This window comes from Xenopus tropicalis, chromosome 3 (genome assembly GCF_000004195.4).
Source record: "Xenopus tropicalis strain Nigerian chromosome 3, UCB_Xtro_10.0, whole genome shotgun sequence".
Lineage (NCBI taxonomy): Eukaryota > Metazoa > Chordata > Amphibia > Anura > Pipidae > Xenopus > Xenopus tropicalis.
In genome coordinates, this window is record NC_030679.2 from 92,172,517 (window position 1) to 92,189,363 (window position 16,847).

General features: G+C 39.3%; 1 protein-coding gene across 3 annotated transcripts in view; it reads left to right on the forward strand.

The window, feature by feature from the left end:
- arih1 (ariadne RBR E3 ubiquitin protein ligase 1) overlaps nucleotides 1-16,847 on the forward strand; it is a 37,253-nt gene that overhangs the window by 14,711 nt on the left and 5,695 nt on the right. For all 3 annotated transcript variants that reach the window (XM_012966037.2, XM_012966038.2, NM_001123480.1), the window contains exons 3-11: nucleotides 110-177; nucleotides 1,683-1,827; nucleotides 3,004-3,096; nucleotides 6,026-6,081; nucleotides 6,520-6,586; nucleotides 11,246-11,352; nucleotides 12,506-12,548; nucleotides 13,497-13,568; nucleotides 15,394-15,524. In XM_012966037.2, the coding sequence (XP_012821491.1) occupies nucleotides 110-177; nucleotides 1,683-1,827; nucleotides 3,004-3,096; nucleotides 6,026-6,081; nucleotides 6,520-6,586; nucleotides 11,246-11,352; nucleotides 12,506-12,548; nucleotides 13,497-13,568; nucleotides 15,394-15,524 (782 nt within the window). The remainder of the gene's footprint in view (nucleotides 1-109; nucleotides 178-1,682; nucleotides 1,828-3,003; nucleotides 3,097-6,025; nucleotides 6,082-6,519; nucleotides 6,587-11,245; nucleotides 11,353-12,505; nucleotides 12,549-13,496; nucleotides 13,569-15,393; nucleotides 15,525-16,847) is intronic.

A 16,847-nucleotide genomic window follows, 5' to 3' on the forward strand; every position in this document is an offset into this window, starting at 1 on the left:
TTTTATTTAAAAAAAAAAAAACAAAAAACCCTGAAAATTATAAATGTTGATGTAATTGCCATTAAAGTGCTAAGAATGTATTAATACTGCGTCATTCCTGTATTCACAGAATCCTGCTACTATAACTAGAATACTTCTGAGTCATTTCAACTGGGACAAAGAGAAGCTGATGGAGAGGTTTGTACTGCAGATGTCAGCCCACTCCCTTCTGTGTATTATGGCAACTTTGTATAGTGTTTTAATGGCCTTAAGGGTGATCTTTGCTTGATACTGTAAAACATTTCATAGTACATACAGTCAAAAACACACCTTCTGTAAAGCATAACTATTATAACAGTGCTTTTCATCTCCAGATCTCTGTGGTTGTAACAGACCAGGGTTTGGCCAGTTCTGTATTAGAAATGTACTGATCGAAACACTTTTGTTCAGTACAGTTTATATTTGTTTCTTTATCCAACTGTTTTTTGTTGAGATGTTTGGACTGTAGAAAGTTCATCTGTAATTGCCATTCCCATATTTGATTATGTAACAGACTAAGGATGATGCTACATGGAACAGAATGACTGATTGCTCAGTAAAGAAACTTCATGGAGCATTAACATGATGATATAATCATGAATACTATTGTCTTGACCAAGCATTTTTACCCATGAGCCACTATCAAATGTAAAAAGAGCTGGGGAGCAACACAAGCATGAACAAAGTTCCCAAGGGTGCCATATAAGGACTGTGATTGGCTATTTGGTTGCCTCTGTGTGAACTGGCAGCCAAGAGGAAGTTTGGTTTGTCTGTGTAACTGGTTTTTATGCAACAAACATGTGCTTTCAAGCCAGGAATAAAAAAAATAAGCACCTGCTTGGAGGCCACTGGAAGCAACATCCAAGGAGTTGGTGAGCAACATGTTACTCACGAGCCACTGGTTGGGGATCACTGGTCTACACATTTGCTGTCTGGCTTGGGACTCCTCCAGTTACACCGAGTAGGAGAAACAATAGGTTACCTGAAAGTACTTCTAATGTGTAGTGCTGGCTCCTTGTGAAATCTCAGAGCCAGGCACAATGCACTAAGATGGCTGCCAACATACCAATATTAAAACTAAAAAAAAAAAAAAAATACATTTGCTGGTTCAAGAATAACATTTTAAATGGTAGAGTGAGTTATTTATACAGTGTAATTTAAAAATAAAATGTACACCATAAAATCATGACAGAATCCTTTCAACTGTGCATGGTCCAGGCCAGTGATCACAAAGAAGAAAGGGAATCTTGCTGCCTTTAAAAGGGGTACAGGAGAGAGGCCCCCAGTGCTGTGGTTTTCACAAGGCTTTCATTCTCCTTTTAGTGCCACTAGCCTTTGGCATGCAAAGGCTTTATCCACTAATTATTCTCCCCATCCCTTATCACATTCTAGACATTTAAGCGTATTGTTAAAATTTATTCTTAAAGGGAAAATGTTATAATTCAAAATCTACTATTTACAGATACTAGCAAATTAGAACATTCGTTGTACTAATGTGCTTTTTTCAGTTGCATGTTTCTCTCTTGAATTTAAGGTAAGGCATAAAAAGCAATGCATTTCCGCAACAAAAATGCTTTATTTTCCTCATCTTTGTGAATGCAAGTTTTTTAATTAATGGTGATACATGGATATTGATATTGCTATTGCTGTACCTTCTTTCATAGGTATTTTGATGGGAACCTTGAAAAGCTCTTCTCAGAATGTCATGTCATTAACCCCAGTAAGAAGTCGCGGACACGCCAGATGAACACACGGTCATCTGCACAGGACATGCCCTGCCAGATCTGCTATTTGAATTATCCTAATTCAGTAAGTAACCATGGCTCTAAAATTTGGATATATTTCCTAGTGATGTACTAAATTTAGTATTTTGCCTGAATCCCCACCATTTTGCAGTCTTAGGATTAGGACAGATTGGCAGAACTAGAAGGAGTGTCTCGTCTTCAGGCAGAAACTTTACTGAACAACTTCCAGTGAGGGGGGAGACTTCCGGGGCATAGAGCAGATGAAGATACAGCCCTGATTTGACCCCTTTTTATTCAGGGAACTATATCCATTGTATTTTACAGAACTTATCTGTTATCTGCTGTGTAAACCTCTTTTGAGTGGCTACTCCCATGCCTATACTGCATCTAAGGGCAGAGGCAGATGGGAAGATTAGTTGCCCTGCGATAAATCTTCGTTGCCTCTCAAGTCAATTTTGGGCAACTTCGGCAAATCGTAGTCCATCCCACCGGGATTTACATTCTTGCCGGTGGTATGGCATTGCGGGGAGATTAGTCGCCCGTGGCAACAAAGATTTGTCGCGGTGCGACTAATCTCCCTGTCTGTCACCTCCCTTAGGGCAGTGGCAGATGGGGAGATTAGTCACCCCGCAATAAATCTTTGTTGCTGCGGGCGACTAGTCTCCCCGCTATGCCATCCGGCAAGGATGTAAATCGCTGGTGGGAAGTCGCCTGAAGTTGACTTGAGAGGAAAATTGGGGCGACTTCTGGAAATCGCAGCGACACATATGCCATCCCACCAGTGATTTACATTCTTGCCGGTGGGATGGCGTTGCTGGGAGATTAGGTGCCCGCGGCAACGAAGATTTGTTGCAGAGTGACTAATCTCCCCATCTGTCACCAGGCGAAGACACACTAACTGTTTCTACGTGTGTTTTATCAAAGGCAATTCTCAGTATTGTCTATGGCAGGGTATTTTCTGGAGTTTAGTAGCTGTGAAAAAGTAGCTGCTGATAGTAGCCATACATACATAATTCTTGACCATACATGGGAAGATTCACTCATTTGCAATATTGAATAGTTAAAAATGTTTAGTGGTTTTAAAGTTATTTTGAAAAGTAGCATTTGTTTGTCCTTTTCTCTTATAATTCTTCACAAATTAGTTTTAAATATACCACCATACTTAAGTTGAGTCTTGGCTTCTATTAGACCATGCTGTTTATATATTTGGATGTCTAATTTGTTTACATTATTTTTACAGTATTTCACAGGCCTTGAATGTGGTCACAAGTTCTGCATGCAGTGCTGGAGCGAGTATTTGACCACTAAAATCATAGAGGAAGGAATGGGGCAGGTAAGCACTGTTCAGATCGGTTTACTTAATGATTACATAGTTTATTATGGCTAACTGGGTTTGCTCTCTCACTTTTAAGGTTTCCATAAATGTTTTGGTTTATGCTATCTTTCTTACACTTATGGGTGTATTTATTAACACTGCCCATAGCAACCAATCAATCAGATCTTTGCTTTTGTTTTCTAACTCATATGTGACTGTCCAAATGTAATTGGTTGCTATGGGCAACATCACCAGTGATGTTTTTCTCCAGTGTAAATAAATACGCTACTTAAAGTGAAAGTTCTGGGGTACAGAGAATGTGGCCTTTATGACGTGACGTTTAAAGGAGAACTAAAGCATTACTAAAAACGTTAGGTACGACCCTACCCCCCATATCCCTCCTCCCCAGCAGACACAATTGAAATGGGTCACATCCTTTAAATACCTGGGGATATGGATAAACCCAGACCCCCAACTCTTTCTACAACTCAAGCTAGACCCTATAATGGACTCCCTGTCACAAGTTCTTAAGACCTGGGCCAAACTACCACTTACACTTTGGGGAAGAGTGAATATCATCAAGATGATATATTTGCCTAAATTCCTGTATATATTCCACAACACCCCATTTACAATCCCTCGATCCTTTTTCAAAAAACTAAACAGAACTATAACTTCATTTATTTGGGCCAAGGGTACCCCCCGTATTTCCTGGGAGAGGCTAACAGCAACTGTCGAAAATGGAGGCTTAGCCTTGCCACACTTCTACTTCTACTACTTAGCCTCCCAAATCTACTACATACACTGGTGCCTTGCTCCCAATCCATATAATCCCAATACACAACTTCAAGCGTCCATCCTCCACTCAATAGAAGGCCTAAGCACCTATCCTTATAGACACCACACAGATATGACCAACCTACCACATACGCTACTGACTCCACATAAAGCATGGACCACAGCCTTGAAAACTATGCACCATCCTTGGCCACTCCTCTCACCCCAACCTCCACTCTGGGCCAACTCGCTCCTACCCGACCTACAGGAACTACAGGACTACACCTATTGGCCACGACTGGGTTTTAAGAAACTTGGAGACCTAACACTTGGTCCTCAGTTTCCCACATACCAAGACCTACAAGACAGAGCTCTGGGAAAGCAGATACAATTTTATAGATACCTCCAACTTAGGCACGCCTTTCACGCACAATTCTACACCCTTCCTCCCACAATAACCACAGTAACCCTAGAGGACATCCTGCTCTCTCCATCTCCAGCCAAACTACTATCTAGGCTATACAAAGAGATTATGACAACAATTAAGCCACCCTTTGATCGAGCCTACCGTCTTTGGACGCAAGACATCCCAGAACTAGCACAAGACCAATGGGAGGAAGCCACAGAAAATGCCTATGATTTCCTAATCCCAATAAAGGATAGGCTCATACAGTACAAATTTCTGCACCAAACTTACATAACACCCCTCAAACTGATGAGATTTGGGAGAAGACAGGATGACCTCTGCCCAAGATGTAAATCCCCCGGGGCCAATTTCTTCCACATGATTTGGTCCTGTCCCCCCATACACGAATTCTGGTCCAAAATAATGGAAACACTAGCAAGTGAACTGGGTACACCGCAGATAGTAGACCCAATAACTTGCCTATTAGGAGTCATAGATGGAATAATATGCACTAACGTGGTCAGACTGCGTACGCTCATGTTCTACGCCAAAAAAACAATAATTATGCACTGGATGGGAGACACCCTCCCCTCCCAAACATTCTGGAGAAGGCTGGTGGATGGAGCTCTCCCCCTTATCAAATTAACCTATGAAACAAGGGGTGCTTATGACAAGTTTGACAAGATCTGGGAAAATTGGTATAATCAAGACAATCTGGACACATAACCTACCCCTTCACACTAAATGTGACTGATCCGACAGAACTGAACACACTCACCTACACTGTGATAACTACAACGCCTAGTAATAGCACCCTTGACTGTATTGGCCTAAACCTGACTCGACACCATTTCAATCTTAATGTCAATATATTATACACCGTTTTGTATTTTTGTTTGTGATGTTGTAAAACCAATAAAAAATTTACCTTTAAAAAAAAAAAAAAAGTTAGGTACAAATGCTGTACATTATGTTTTGGGCTTTTGTACCAGCCCAAGGCAACCACTGCCCTTTAGGAGTGAAGATCAAGTGGTTCTAAATATGCCCCCAGTAGAAAATAGAAGAGGGGGTCTTCTGTCTTGCTGATTCACTGCGCATGCTCTGTGCTGCTTTCAGTTACTGATCATAGGGACTGTCTCACAATGTATTGCATATATAGAATATAAATGTCATAATATATGGCTGGTTAGTAACTAGTATAGATAATTACTACATGGCAGCTCTGAAACCAGTGCAACTAGCATCAGAATTTAATAATCAGCCCTGTAGCATCAGCTTATATTACAGGCAAACCTTGTATTCTGCTTCATGATTTGCAACAACCCCAAAGCTTAGCTTCCCAACAGCTGCTCAGAACACTCTTGAGTATGTGAGTGTTACTGACACTTCTTACAAAATCCAAGATGGGGAGATCCTGGGACAACTTTGAAGGCCTGAATCATTGTGGCTATAGAGATGCTGAACATTTAGGCTGGTGCAGTAAGTTCAATATATAAAATATGCCATTTTTAGCCATATTCAGTTTTAGGGTTTAGTTCTTCTTTAACTGCTGTATTGTATACTAGTTTATTTATTATGTTGTCTTCCCCCTGTCTACTTGTCTATATTGTAAAATTGTACCTAGTAACCCTGTAACCTATAAGTTCTTTATCAATAAATTAATACATACATACATACTATTGTCTCCACTCTCTCATGTTATAGTTGTCAATTTTTATTTCTACATTTCCATTCAATTTTTCTTTTTACTATACTTTTTTCCAGACAATCTCATGCCCTGCTCATGGTTGTGACATCTTAGTTGATGACAACACAGTAATGTAAGTGCTGTTGTAACTGTTGTTTTTAAGCAAGATAGAAAGGAAGCTTTTTGTCTGTGTAAATGCCTTTATACCAATTTATACCAATAACTTGTGGCACACCTCACTCAAAATGACAACAAATAGCCACTGAAACCAACCCACTTTAATTTAATACTCTCTTCCACAAAAATATAAGCTCAAACATTTTTTAATGGTTTTGAATAGGTGGTGTTATTTGTGAAGATATGTTTTTACACTGCCTATAAGCAAAGTAATAGGCAATTCCCTTTTCTTAAGAAAAAACAGTAAAAGTTTACAGTAAAAGTTTGTCATTCCAAATTTCCAGGCATTTGATACAATCTGTGTGTGTGCAGATTAGGACTAGGTTAAATAATATCAACGGTAATGCAGAATTTCCTTTAGATTTTTAGTAATTCTTTTGTATTTTCCTGGCAGGCGCTTGATAACTGATTCGAAAGTGAAGTTAAAGTATCAACATTTAATTACTAATAGCTTTGTAGAGGTAAGTGCTTGTAGCAGTTTATAGGTAGATATCATTTGGGTGTCTGTGAGGACTTTTGCTTTATTCGTAATTCCTTGAAATTAGTGTATTTTATGTTTCTATATAAAATTTAAATTTCCTAACTTTTTAGTCCTTTGTAATCTTGGAAGTATATCTACTCTGTAGTCCTGCACTTGTGTGTACACTGTAGTTTTGCAATGGTGTGTCCAATCTCTGTTAGACGTACTGCATTGGCACATAATTTTAATGAATGAATGATTGACTGGATTTTTTTTTTTTTTTTTAAGTTTTTATTTTTGCATTTTTCAACTTAACATAAAAGTACAAAAAAGAACAAAAATCATAGGGGAAGCAGGGTGAAAGAGTAAGGAAGAGGGAAGAGAGGCAGAGTGTAGAGCTGGGGAGATTGGAACCAGTTTGTCTTCATTGTTGTGGTATGCTGTCTATGGAGTTTTCTGGGGTTTCATGGAAGATCAGCGAGGGGCCCCATATTGCATGAAATTTTTTAAGACAACCCCGTGCGAGGTAGGTCAGCTTCTGGTTGGTAAGGGTGTTGTTGACTAGAGTTCTCCAGAACCGTAGGGTTGGGGGGGGGGGGGGCAAGTATTTCCATTGTAAAAGAATGGCTTTTTTGGCATAGTAGAGAAGCTGGAGGTAGCAAAGTCTGGAGTGGTGTGCAAGAACTAATCCTCTGCCACTCCCAGTAGACAAACAATTGGTGACAGAATCCGGAGAAAGCTTAGGGCATCAGAGATATAGTTAGCGATTTCAGAACACATGCATATATGAGCCTGTATCTCGGTCACATTTTATACAGGTATCTGGGGTGTGGGGGAACATCTTGGAAAGCCTCTGTGGCGTAGGGTATACCCGGTTAAGGAACTTCATTTGTATATACCTGTCCGCTATAGATATTATCAAGTCTGGAATTTACTTTAAAGCATCGACCCACATTTCTTCAGTTAAGCTAGGTATGTTACGCATCCATTTCTCACGTACCTTAGCCAGGGGGACTGGGTTAGCCTGCCATAGAATGGTGTAGTGCCGGGATAGGGGCTTGATGAGGTTTTTCCTGCGTACGTATTTTTCTCGGGTGGTGTCTTTCATTTCCACTGGTTTGGTGGGAAATTAGTAGTGAAAAGCGTGTCTGAGTTGAAGGTAATTGAAGTGCATTGTTTGCGGGATTTGGTTTCTTTGAGTTCTTGGAATTGTTTTAGGTTCCCATTTACTAGTATATTTTGCAGTTGTTTAACCCTATAGGAAGCCCATTGGGCGATGTTGGATAGGGAGGTAAAGTTGGGTAAGGAACAGTTGCCCCATAATGGTGTCCAACGTGAGCCTTGGACATGTTTGAGGGCCTTTTGAAAAGCGGTTGTAACTGTGCGCATAGGGGTAGTGTTGTGAGTTTCCTCTGTATGGTAAGTTTGCTAGAGCTTCAAGTGAACCCAATATATTGGCTTCAGATAGTGTGGATGTGTTGTCCCGATGTGGGGTTAACCACCAGTGTGCATAGATTAATTGGCTGGCAAGGTAATATAATCTCATGTTGGGTAAGGCCAGGCCTCCCTGGGTAATGGGGGCTTGCAGGGTTTTTAGGCTTATACGAGGGTGTTCTCCTGCCCATAAGAACCCTAGGATCAGGGAATCAATACGTTTAAACCATTTGGCACGGGGTGGTATTGGAGAGTTGTGAAAAATGTATAAAAATTTGTGGAGAAATACCATTTTAAGTAGGTTGATTCTGCCTGGCAGGGTGAGGGGTAGCTGTGTCCATGTATCTATTTTGTTGGATGGGTTGTGGACTATCGGGGTCAAGTTGTCTTCTTCAAATTTGGTATGTTGCTTGTTGATGACAACACCCAGGTATTTCAATGAATGTACTACTTGTAATTGTCTTATCTGCTTTACTTAAGGTGGGGGAAGTGGATCTATTGAAAAAATTAGTGATTTTGATTGGTTCACTCGTAGTCCTGAGTAAATGCCAAATTCCTCTATCTGGGACAATGCATTAGATAGTGCTTCATTCGGGTTGGATAGATATAGAAGCATATCATCTGCGTATAGTGATACTTCTTTTATTAGTCTGCCGGCCTGTAATCCCGGTATGTTGGGGGAGTCCCTGAGTAGTGTTGCTAAGGTCTCTATCGCTAGAGCAAATAGCAAGGGAGAAAGAGGGTGCCCCTGCCTCGTTCCGCGCTCAAGTGGGAGGGGGTCGGTTAGCCTCCCATTAACCAAGACCCTCGCCTGGGGTTGCCAATAGAGTGCCCTTACCCAAGCCCTATATCTGCCACCGAATCCAAATAGCCCCAAGATACTGTATCAAAGGCTTTAGCTGTGTCATGGGATAGCACAATTCTGTTCCCTTTGTTATCATGGTCGTATTCTAGATTATTGAATAGCCGTCTGATATTTATGTCTGTGGCATTTTGTGGCATAAATCCGGTTTGGTCGGGATGGATTACGGATCTTACAATTCGTTTTAGTGTGTTAGCTAGCAGTTTCGCAAAAACTGCGGTAATAGCCGCAGTCGTCTGGGGGTTTGCCAGCTTTAGGAATAAGTGTGATATGTGCCATGTAGCATGATTCTGGGAGAACATTGGTGTCTGTTATGTTATTGTATAAGGTGCATAGTTTGGGGGACAGTATTTGAGAGTGGACTTTGTACCATTCAGCTGGAAGGCTGTCTGGACCAGGGGTACGACCTGGCGGCATATCTGTAATAGCTTCTTCTATTTCTTCTATAGTGATATCTCTGTCTAGGTGCATTTTGCTGTCTGGTGGGATAGAGGGGAGTTCTATTCTGTCTAGGAAGTTACTTAGTTGCTCTTGTGGGAGTGGGGGAAGGGCTGCATATGTATTTTGGAAGTATTGGTTGAAGCGTTACACTATTTGTTCTTGTTGGGACAGTAGGTTTCCCTTATCATCTTTGATGTTTGCTATTACATTGTGGGGGTTTTCATCCCTAGCTAATATTGCAAGTAGCTTCCCATTTTTTCCCCCTCTCTCAAACCAGGAGGCTTTGCCTTATAGTTCTCTTTGAGAGAACTTTTCCACATAGAGTGAGTCGAGGTGCCTCTGCGCATTTGCCAGCTCCTCTTTGTGGGTGTTGTTAGGGTAAGTTACTACCTTTTGTTCTGCTTTTCCAGGGATATTTTAGCAGTGTTGATATTGGCTTCATTTTCCCACCTAGTGGCAGCTATTAAAGATATGTTGCGTCCCCTGGTATATGCTTTACGTGCGTCCCATACTGTTTGCTCAGAGGCTGTGTTGGCGTTTTGTTCCCAATACTCTGTTAGTTGTGGTGTAAATGCCTCTGCAACTTTTGGGGTGAAGATCCACATTGGTGGAAGTCTCCACATACGGGAGGGGTTTTTTGTATTGCTTGGGGGTGTGGTCAGAGCAGAGTCTGCTAGTAAAATACACTTTATCCACCCTTCTGAGAAAATCTGGGTTGGCCAACATTAGATCTATCCTAGACATAGCTGATTGTATGCTAATTGCATAGCAATTGTGTAGCAGGAGTATTTCTTTGGAGGGGTTTGGTACTATGTTGAAGTCTCCACACCATATTGATGGAAAGCTGCCAAGAGTTGCCACTTTTTGTATAATTTCAGATAGAATTTGTAATTCGACTGGGGGGGGGGGAATGTATACATTGATCAATATGTAGGTTGTTCCTTGTATGGCGCATTTTAGGATAAGATATTTGCCTGCTCTATCTGTAATTAAGCGTTATAGAATAAAGTTAAGGTTGCTACTCCCCTTGAGTATGTAGAGAATTCAGCATGGTACACAGCTGCTATCCAGTTGCGTTTAAGTGCACGTACCCGCTGTCCAATTAAATGTGTGTCTTTGAGCATGATTACATCTGCTCCAGATTTTCTAAGATGTCCCATAACTATTGCTCTCTTAATACTATCATTAAGTCCCCGAATATTGCATGATAACAAGGTATGGTTACAGTTTTGCTGAGCCATAGGTAACCTTGAAAGGTGGTACTGTACTATAAGATTGGGGTACTGAGTAGGAGCCCTCATCCCAATGTATTAAGTGGTTTGCAACTATGTGTTGGTGTTGATTGACTGGATTTACTGAGCACCATTTCCAACATGCCACTAAATGTTGTTGCCCTTTTTTCTTTTCCTTAACTAGTCTGGCCTGGTGACTGAATGTTTATTTCTCTGGGTAGACAAGCTTTCAAACATTGAAATCATTTTGAATCTGATCTACTTACTTTCAAGCCATATTCAGGCAACCAATAGCTGAAAAACCAGCGAGAGATCAGGAACGCATTTTTTCTTTAATTGATTGCTCTTGTAGCATAATGACATTTTTTATTCTGCAAGCAGGTTTTTGCCAAGAATTAAATGCGTGCTAGGTTTTACTTGTCATTATGTAGCAAGCCAGAGTAATCGATTGCTGAGTGAGATCAGGAACTCATGTTTTATCTAAAATTGGTTCCCTGACAACAAATGATAGAAGATAAGTAAATCTTGCATCAAGTATTAAAAGTATTCAATGTCCTTAATATTGTATCTAAAAAGAGATTATATTTTAGTTACACAACAATGTTTTTTTTGTGTGTTTTTCTTTAACCCTTTTAATCTTTTCTCTGTCTCCATTTCTTCCTTTCATTTTCCTTTGTGATTTGTCCTGCAGTGTAACAGACTTTTGAAGTGGTGCCCTGCTCCAGATTGCCACCATGTGGTAAAGGTTCAGTATCCTGACGCAAAACCTGTGCGCTGCAAGTGCGGTCGACAGTTCTGGTAAGAAATTGAAGAGCAGTTTTGACTACTTTCTATACTGTGTTTTTTTTTTTTTTTTTTTAACATACATTGACATTGTGAATAACGTATTCTAATTTTTAAAGTACATTTGTGAGGTGGGGTTGTCCAGCACTACTTTCCCTATGGAAAAAAACTTGAACATCTTATAAAGGAAGCCTTGGACCTACAAGTGACTATATCACCCGACTTAATACTTCTGGGTTTTATCACCCCTGACACCCCCACACAATTCCACTCTTTCATTTCTTATGTGGTTTATGTGATTTGCCAATTAATTGCACAAAAATGTAAATCAACAGAGAGCCTGACTATTCCACACATTATTAGGGAACTGAATCTACACTACCCCTATGAAAAAATTGCAGCCATATCTACTGGATGCCCCCCAATGGAAAAATGGACTATACTTCTCCTCTGAAAACATTGCTAAAGAGAAAAATTAAGGCCTTAATGTGCATCCATGTAATTTTGTATACCACCCTTTCCAATTTTTTTCAATAACTGTTGCCTTATGGCACTGTCTGTTAATGTTATTTTAAAATGATCTTTTAAAACTTATATAACGTATTTCTTATAAAGCATGATGAAACATGAAATGTTAAAAAAACAAAATGTGAATGGAAAAAGTGGAAGACATAAACACAATATTAGAGAGAGACAAAATGCTATAGAAAATTAGCAAAACTTTGTCATATTTGCTAGACACTGAAAATGGACAATTGGAGCCTAAACAAGTTTACGATCTCTTGACTGCACATCAGCTTTGCAGATTCAGATATTGCAAATGCAGTCTCTCATCAAGAAGGGTATTAGTAAATCTACACAGTTCTCTTCCTGATCAGGAAATTTCCTGTTGTACTCTGCTGAAACAAAGAAGTATATTAGCATTGAAATTGAAATTACTACCCTAAACAAAAAAGTAGTATATGCAGTAACATATATCTGTATGTATCTATATGAAGATCTTTTGTTTTTTTTAATAAAGATTTTTTACTTGTATGTTATGTTATGTTATGTTTATGAATGTATTAGAAATTTCTTTTTTATATATAATTTTTGTTGTAGTGTTAATAAGGAGTTTTAAACATTTGATTCTCTTTACATTCTCACTATTTCCTCTTTTACTTTACAGCTTTAACTGTGGAGAAAATTGGCATGACCCAGTTAAATGTAAGGTAAGAAACCATAAAACAAACACACCCTGTTTGGAAATTATAATGGAGAATTGTGTGGATTTAATATCAATGTTTAAAGGGAAATCAGATATGATGGCTGAAATGACAGCTCTTTGCACCATTTTAATGTTAAAGTAAATCTAAAATTCTGTGGTTAATCTTCATAGTTTATGAACCTACAGAAAGCTCCCTTTTTCATCCAAAATGTGGTTATCCAATGGAAGTAGTGGTTTCTACTGTGCATGGCCATGGTGGTGGGCAAAACCCCCTGTGCTACTGTTACACAGAGTAGCTAAGGGTTGCAGTTACAGGGTGAGGGGACCTTAAGCTGCAGACACTGATGTGTTTGTGTGATGGCAACTCTCCTTTAATGGTTGTCTTGCTGCAGTTTTTGGAATAGTCAAACTGTAAGATATTAATTACTGCTAAACCTTACCCAACAATCCTCCAGGGGCTCAACCCCACAGTTTGGAAACCTCTTGTTTTTTTGATGTCCCTGTCAACAGCTATGGCATACCCCATTCTGTTACTATCCTGTCAGTGGTGTTAACATTACAGGCATACAACTCTGTGCAGTAGGTTTTTCTTTTTAACAAATTTATTAGTAGTCTTTGATAAAAATCAATGATCAGACAGCGTGATTATCACAGGGGAGAGATTGCTGTAATAGGAGACATAAGTATCAATGAAAAAGCAGGATGTTGGTTTTAGAAATATTAGGGCCACACTACATATGGAACATGTGATATGCAGCATATAGTATGTTGTATTTTTGTTTAAAAATAATATTTTGTCATTGTAATTTTGTGCAAATTGTTAGATGTGGCAAAAATAATGATTTGGTTTCAAGTATCAGTGGTTATTACTATGGCTTTATGAAACCCTAGAAACTTAAGAAAGGGAATATAAAGTGCATAATGAAAACATACAAACACGTTCTCTTAATAGTGGTTAAAGAAATGGATTAAGAAGTGTGATGATGACAGTGAAACATCAAATTGGATTGCAGCTAATACCAAGGTAAGGAATGAATGTTTGAGACCACACTATGTAATGTAATTTTAGTGGGAATGGACAAATGTATGTTAAGGATTGTACATGTGGTAATGGTTGCTACATTCAGTTGTTATAATTATTTGTTTCAATTCAATTGTGCTTCTTTTAGGGCGGTTGGGCATATTGCGGTAAAGATTCACTTGTTTGGGGAGTGAATCTTACAATGTATGGCCATCTTAAAGAGGTTGTTCACCTTCAACGTCCAAATCTTATTAAACCACGAACAATGCACTCAGTGTGTTAGAAAATCCATTTTCCATTAAAAAAAAAAGTAAAAAGACCATTGTAAAAGCCACTTTAAAAGCTACTTATACCTGTTAAATTAGTCCTGCTTCTGTCTCTCTGATCAGTTTTCTGAAGGGATGGGCGAGGCCTATTTATCGCTGACCCCCCCCCCCCCTCCCAGCCATCGTTAAAACGGGCTGTATACTGCCTTGTTCAATAAATAGGCTCTGAACATACTTCTTGCATATTGTTTTTATTAGGAAAAAAATTTCTCTACTTCTCTTACACAGTCACATGTGGGCTTAATGGATTCTGTCATGTATTTTATTTTTAAATTACACTGTATACATAGCAATTGACCATTTCAAATTTTATTCTTGAACCAACAAATGTATTTTTTTAGTTGTAATATTGGTGTGTAGGCAGCCATCTCAGTGCATTGTGCCTGAGTCTGAGCTTTCAGAAGGAGCCAGCGCTACACATTAGAACTGCTTTCAGGTAACCTATTGTTTCTCCTACTGCCATGTAACTGGAAGAGTCCTATTCTGATATCTACCGGGAGCTGCTATCTTGTACCTTCCCATTGTTCTGCTGATCGGCTGCTTTTAACTCAGTAGTAAAAAAATGTGTTTGCTTTTAAAAAACAGATTTGTAGGATTCTGTTGGAGAAGCTCTATTAGGGCTCTCCCTGGGTTGCCTTCCCCTGCCATCCCACCGGCGAACATGTAAGTCGCCGGCGGGACGCGGCGGCGCGATTTCGCGCAAATCGCCGAAAAAGACTCGCGAGGTGGGATGGCAGGGGAAGGCAACTCGGGGAGATTAGTCGCCCGCGAAAAGGGAGTTTTGCCGCGGGCGACTAATCTCCCCGTGTGCCAGAGCCCTTAACGTTTTGAAAAACATGTTTTCCCATAACAGTATTCCTTTAAGATGACCTTTGCTCATTCCTCCTTTATTTTCCTATTACAGTATAGTTTCCTTTTACTATTTGCCAAAGTTTGCACATTACTCCTATAATTAGGTAGTAGTAGTACTTTTTTTTTTTCATTAGTAGGAGCTCAATGAATAGGGCTTGTTCTGGCCATACTTTGCCTATAGTTTTAATTAGCACTTTTCATTTTTGTTCTTAGGAGAGGTGTGCTGTTTCAGTCTGCAAATGGGATACTAGTCTAGCAGGATACAAACCTTACCACTTCTATCTACGTTAGGCCTTTTGCTCTTACCTGAAATTAGCTAGGCCACAGAACAGAAGGGAAATTCTACTTGACTTCTTTTCAGACTCATAGCTGATGTACAGCCTGCAGTAGAAACCTGATACATTTTTTAAAAGATTTTGTATACAATCAAGGTGGCATTGTACAAACACAGCATTAAGCTTTGTAATAATAATGAATAAAACTATCTGAATTTTTTATTAGACCCCAGAAAAAAATACCCCCTTTCTCTACGTTAGAGAGAGAAATTTTCCAACCTTAATGCCTTATTAGTTAGTTATAAGTAATTTGAAAATGGCACACGTATCATTCTTTTCCTGGTTTCCTTTTTTTTTTTTTTCTTTGCATAACAGGAGTGCCCAAAATGTCATGTGACAATAGAGAAGGATGGAGGTTGCAATCACATGGTATGCCGGAACCAGAATTGCAAAGCAGAGTTCTGCTGGGTTTGCCTGGGTCCATGGGAGCCTCATGGTTCTGCTTGGTAAGTATATAAACAGTTTAAGGCTATTTACAATCACTAGGTTCAAAAGTGGGTGTACTTAATTATACCTACAAATATACAAGCTGCTTCAGCTTATTGATACTTGCTCTATGCACACATTTGCTCTTTGTGCAACACCTTTTGGCTCAAGGGCATGTCTCCCCTAACACCTGCCTAAGCCAAGTGTTAGTATAGGGATTCTTTTTCAAATTGTGCTTATATGCCCTCACTGTTGGAACATTTGACGTTCACAACCCTGCATTTGCTCTTAGCCAAACTAGCTAAGTTCTTACTCCTATCTCAGCAAACCAGGTCTTTATGGGCTTTGTTTCATGCCAAAACAGGGAAGGCATGAAAGGACAGGGAAACTGTTCCCACGTAGTAGGAAGGACAGCATTATCAAAAATGTCGTTATCAGTGCCATCAATGGCATCAGAGGTGCTAGTCTACATCATGAAAACAGCCCCTCAGGCTGTTTTTCTTCGAGAATTATGTATTTGCATAGGTAGCTTTCTCTTTGCACCCCCAAACCCAGACTCATCTGTCAGCCTATAATTTAGTTTTGTTTACTACTTTTGACTAAACTAAACCATGTACATTTATTTTACTACACCTGTTTGTGGGATTTGTGCTTGACTGCCAAATAACCTTGTGGTTAGTCATCTATCTGCCTGAGAGATTGATAAATATCATAGAATGCCACTGCTTCAATGCCAGCAACATTTACACCACTCACTCCAGTGCTGTACAGTACAAGCCACTTGCTGTAGAGTACATGGTGGTATGTTAACTTTTAGAATGATGGAGAGAGAGTGCTATTGGTATTCGTTTTTTTTTTTATTTGTGTTTTTTCTAACATTTCCATTTTTGTTAAGCATCTTTCTAATTTGGAATTTCAGCAGCTATCTGATTGCTAGGGTCCAAATGATCTTAATAACCAGGGAATGGTTTAAATGAGATGCAGAAATATGAGTAGGAGAGGGTCTGAATAGAAAGATAAGCAATAAAAAGAAACAATAAAATGTTGCCTGCTGGGGTCAGTCACTCCCATTTAAAAGCTGGGAGTCAGAAAAAGAAGGCAAATAATTTAAAAACTATACAAAATAAATGAAAAAATTAAGACCAGTTGAAAAGCTACTTAAAATTGGCCATTCTGTAACATACTAAAAATTAACTTAAAGGCGAAGCACCCCACTTTGTAAATGCAAATATACAGATAAGAAAGGTTCTGTACAAATATAAACTAGATTTGGATATTGACTGTGGCATCCTGTTAAACTTTTTAAAAAGTACACATTTTACGTTTAAGGGCTCTGGCACACA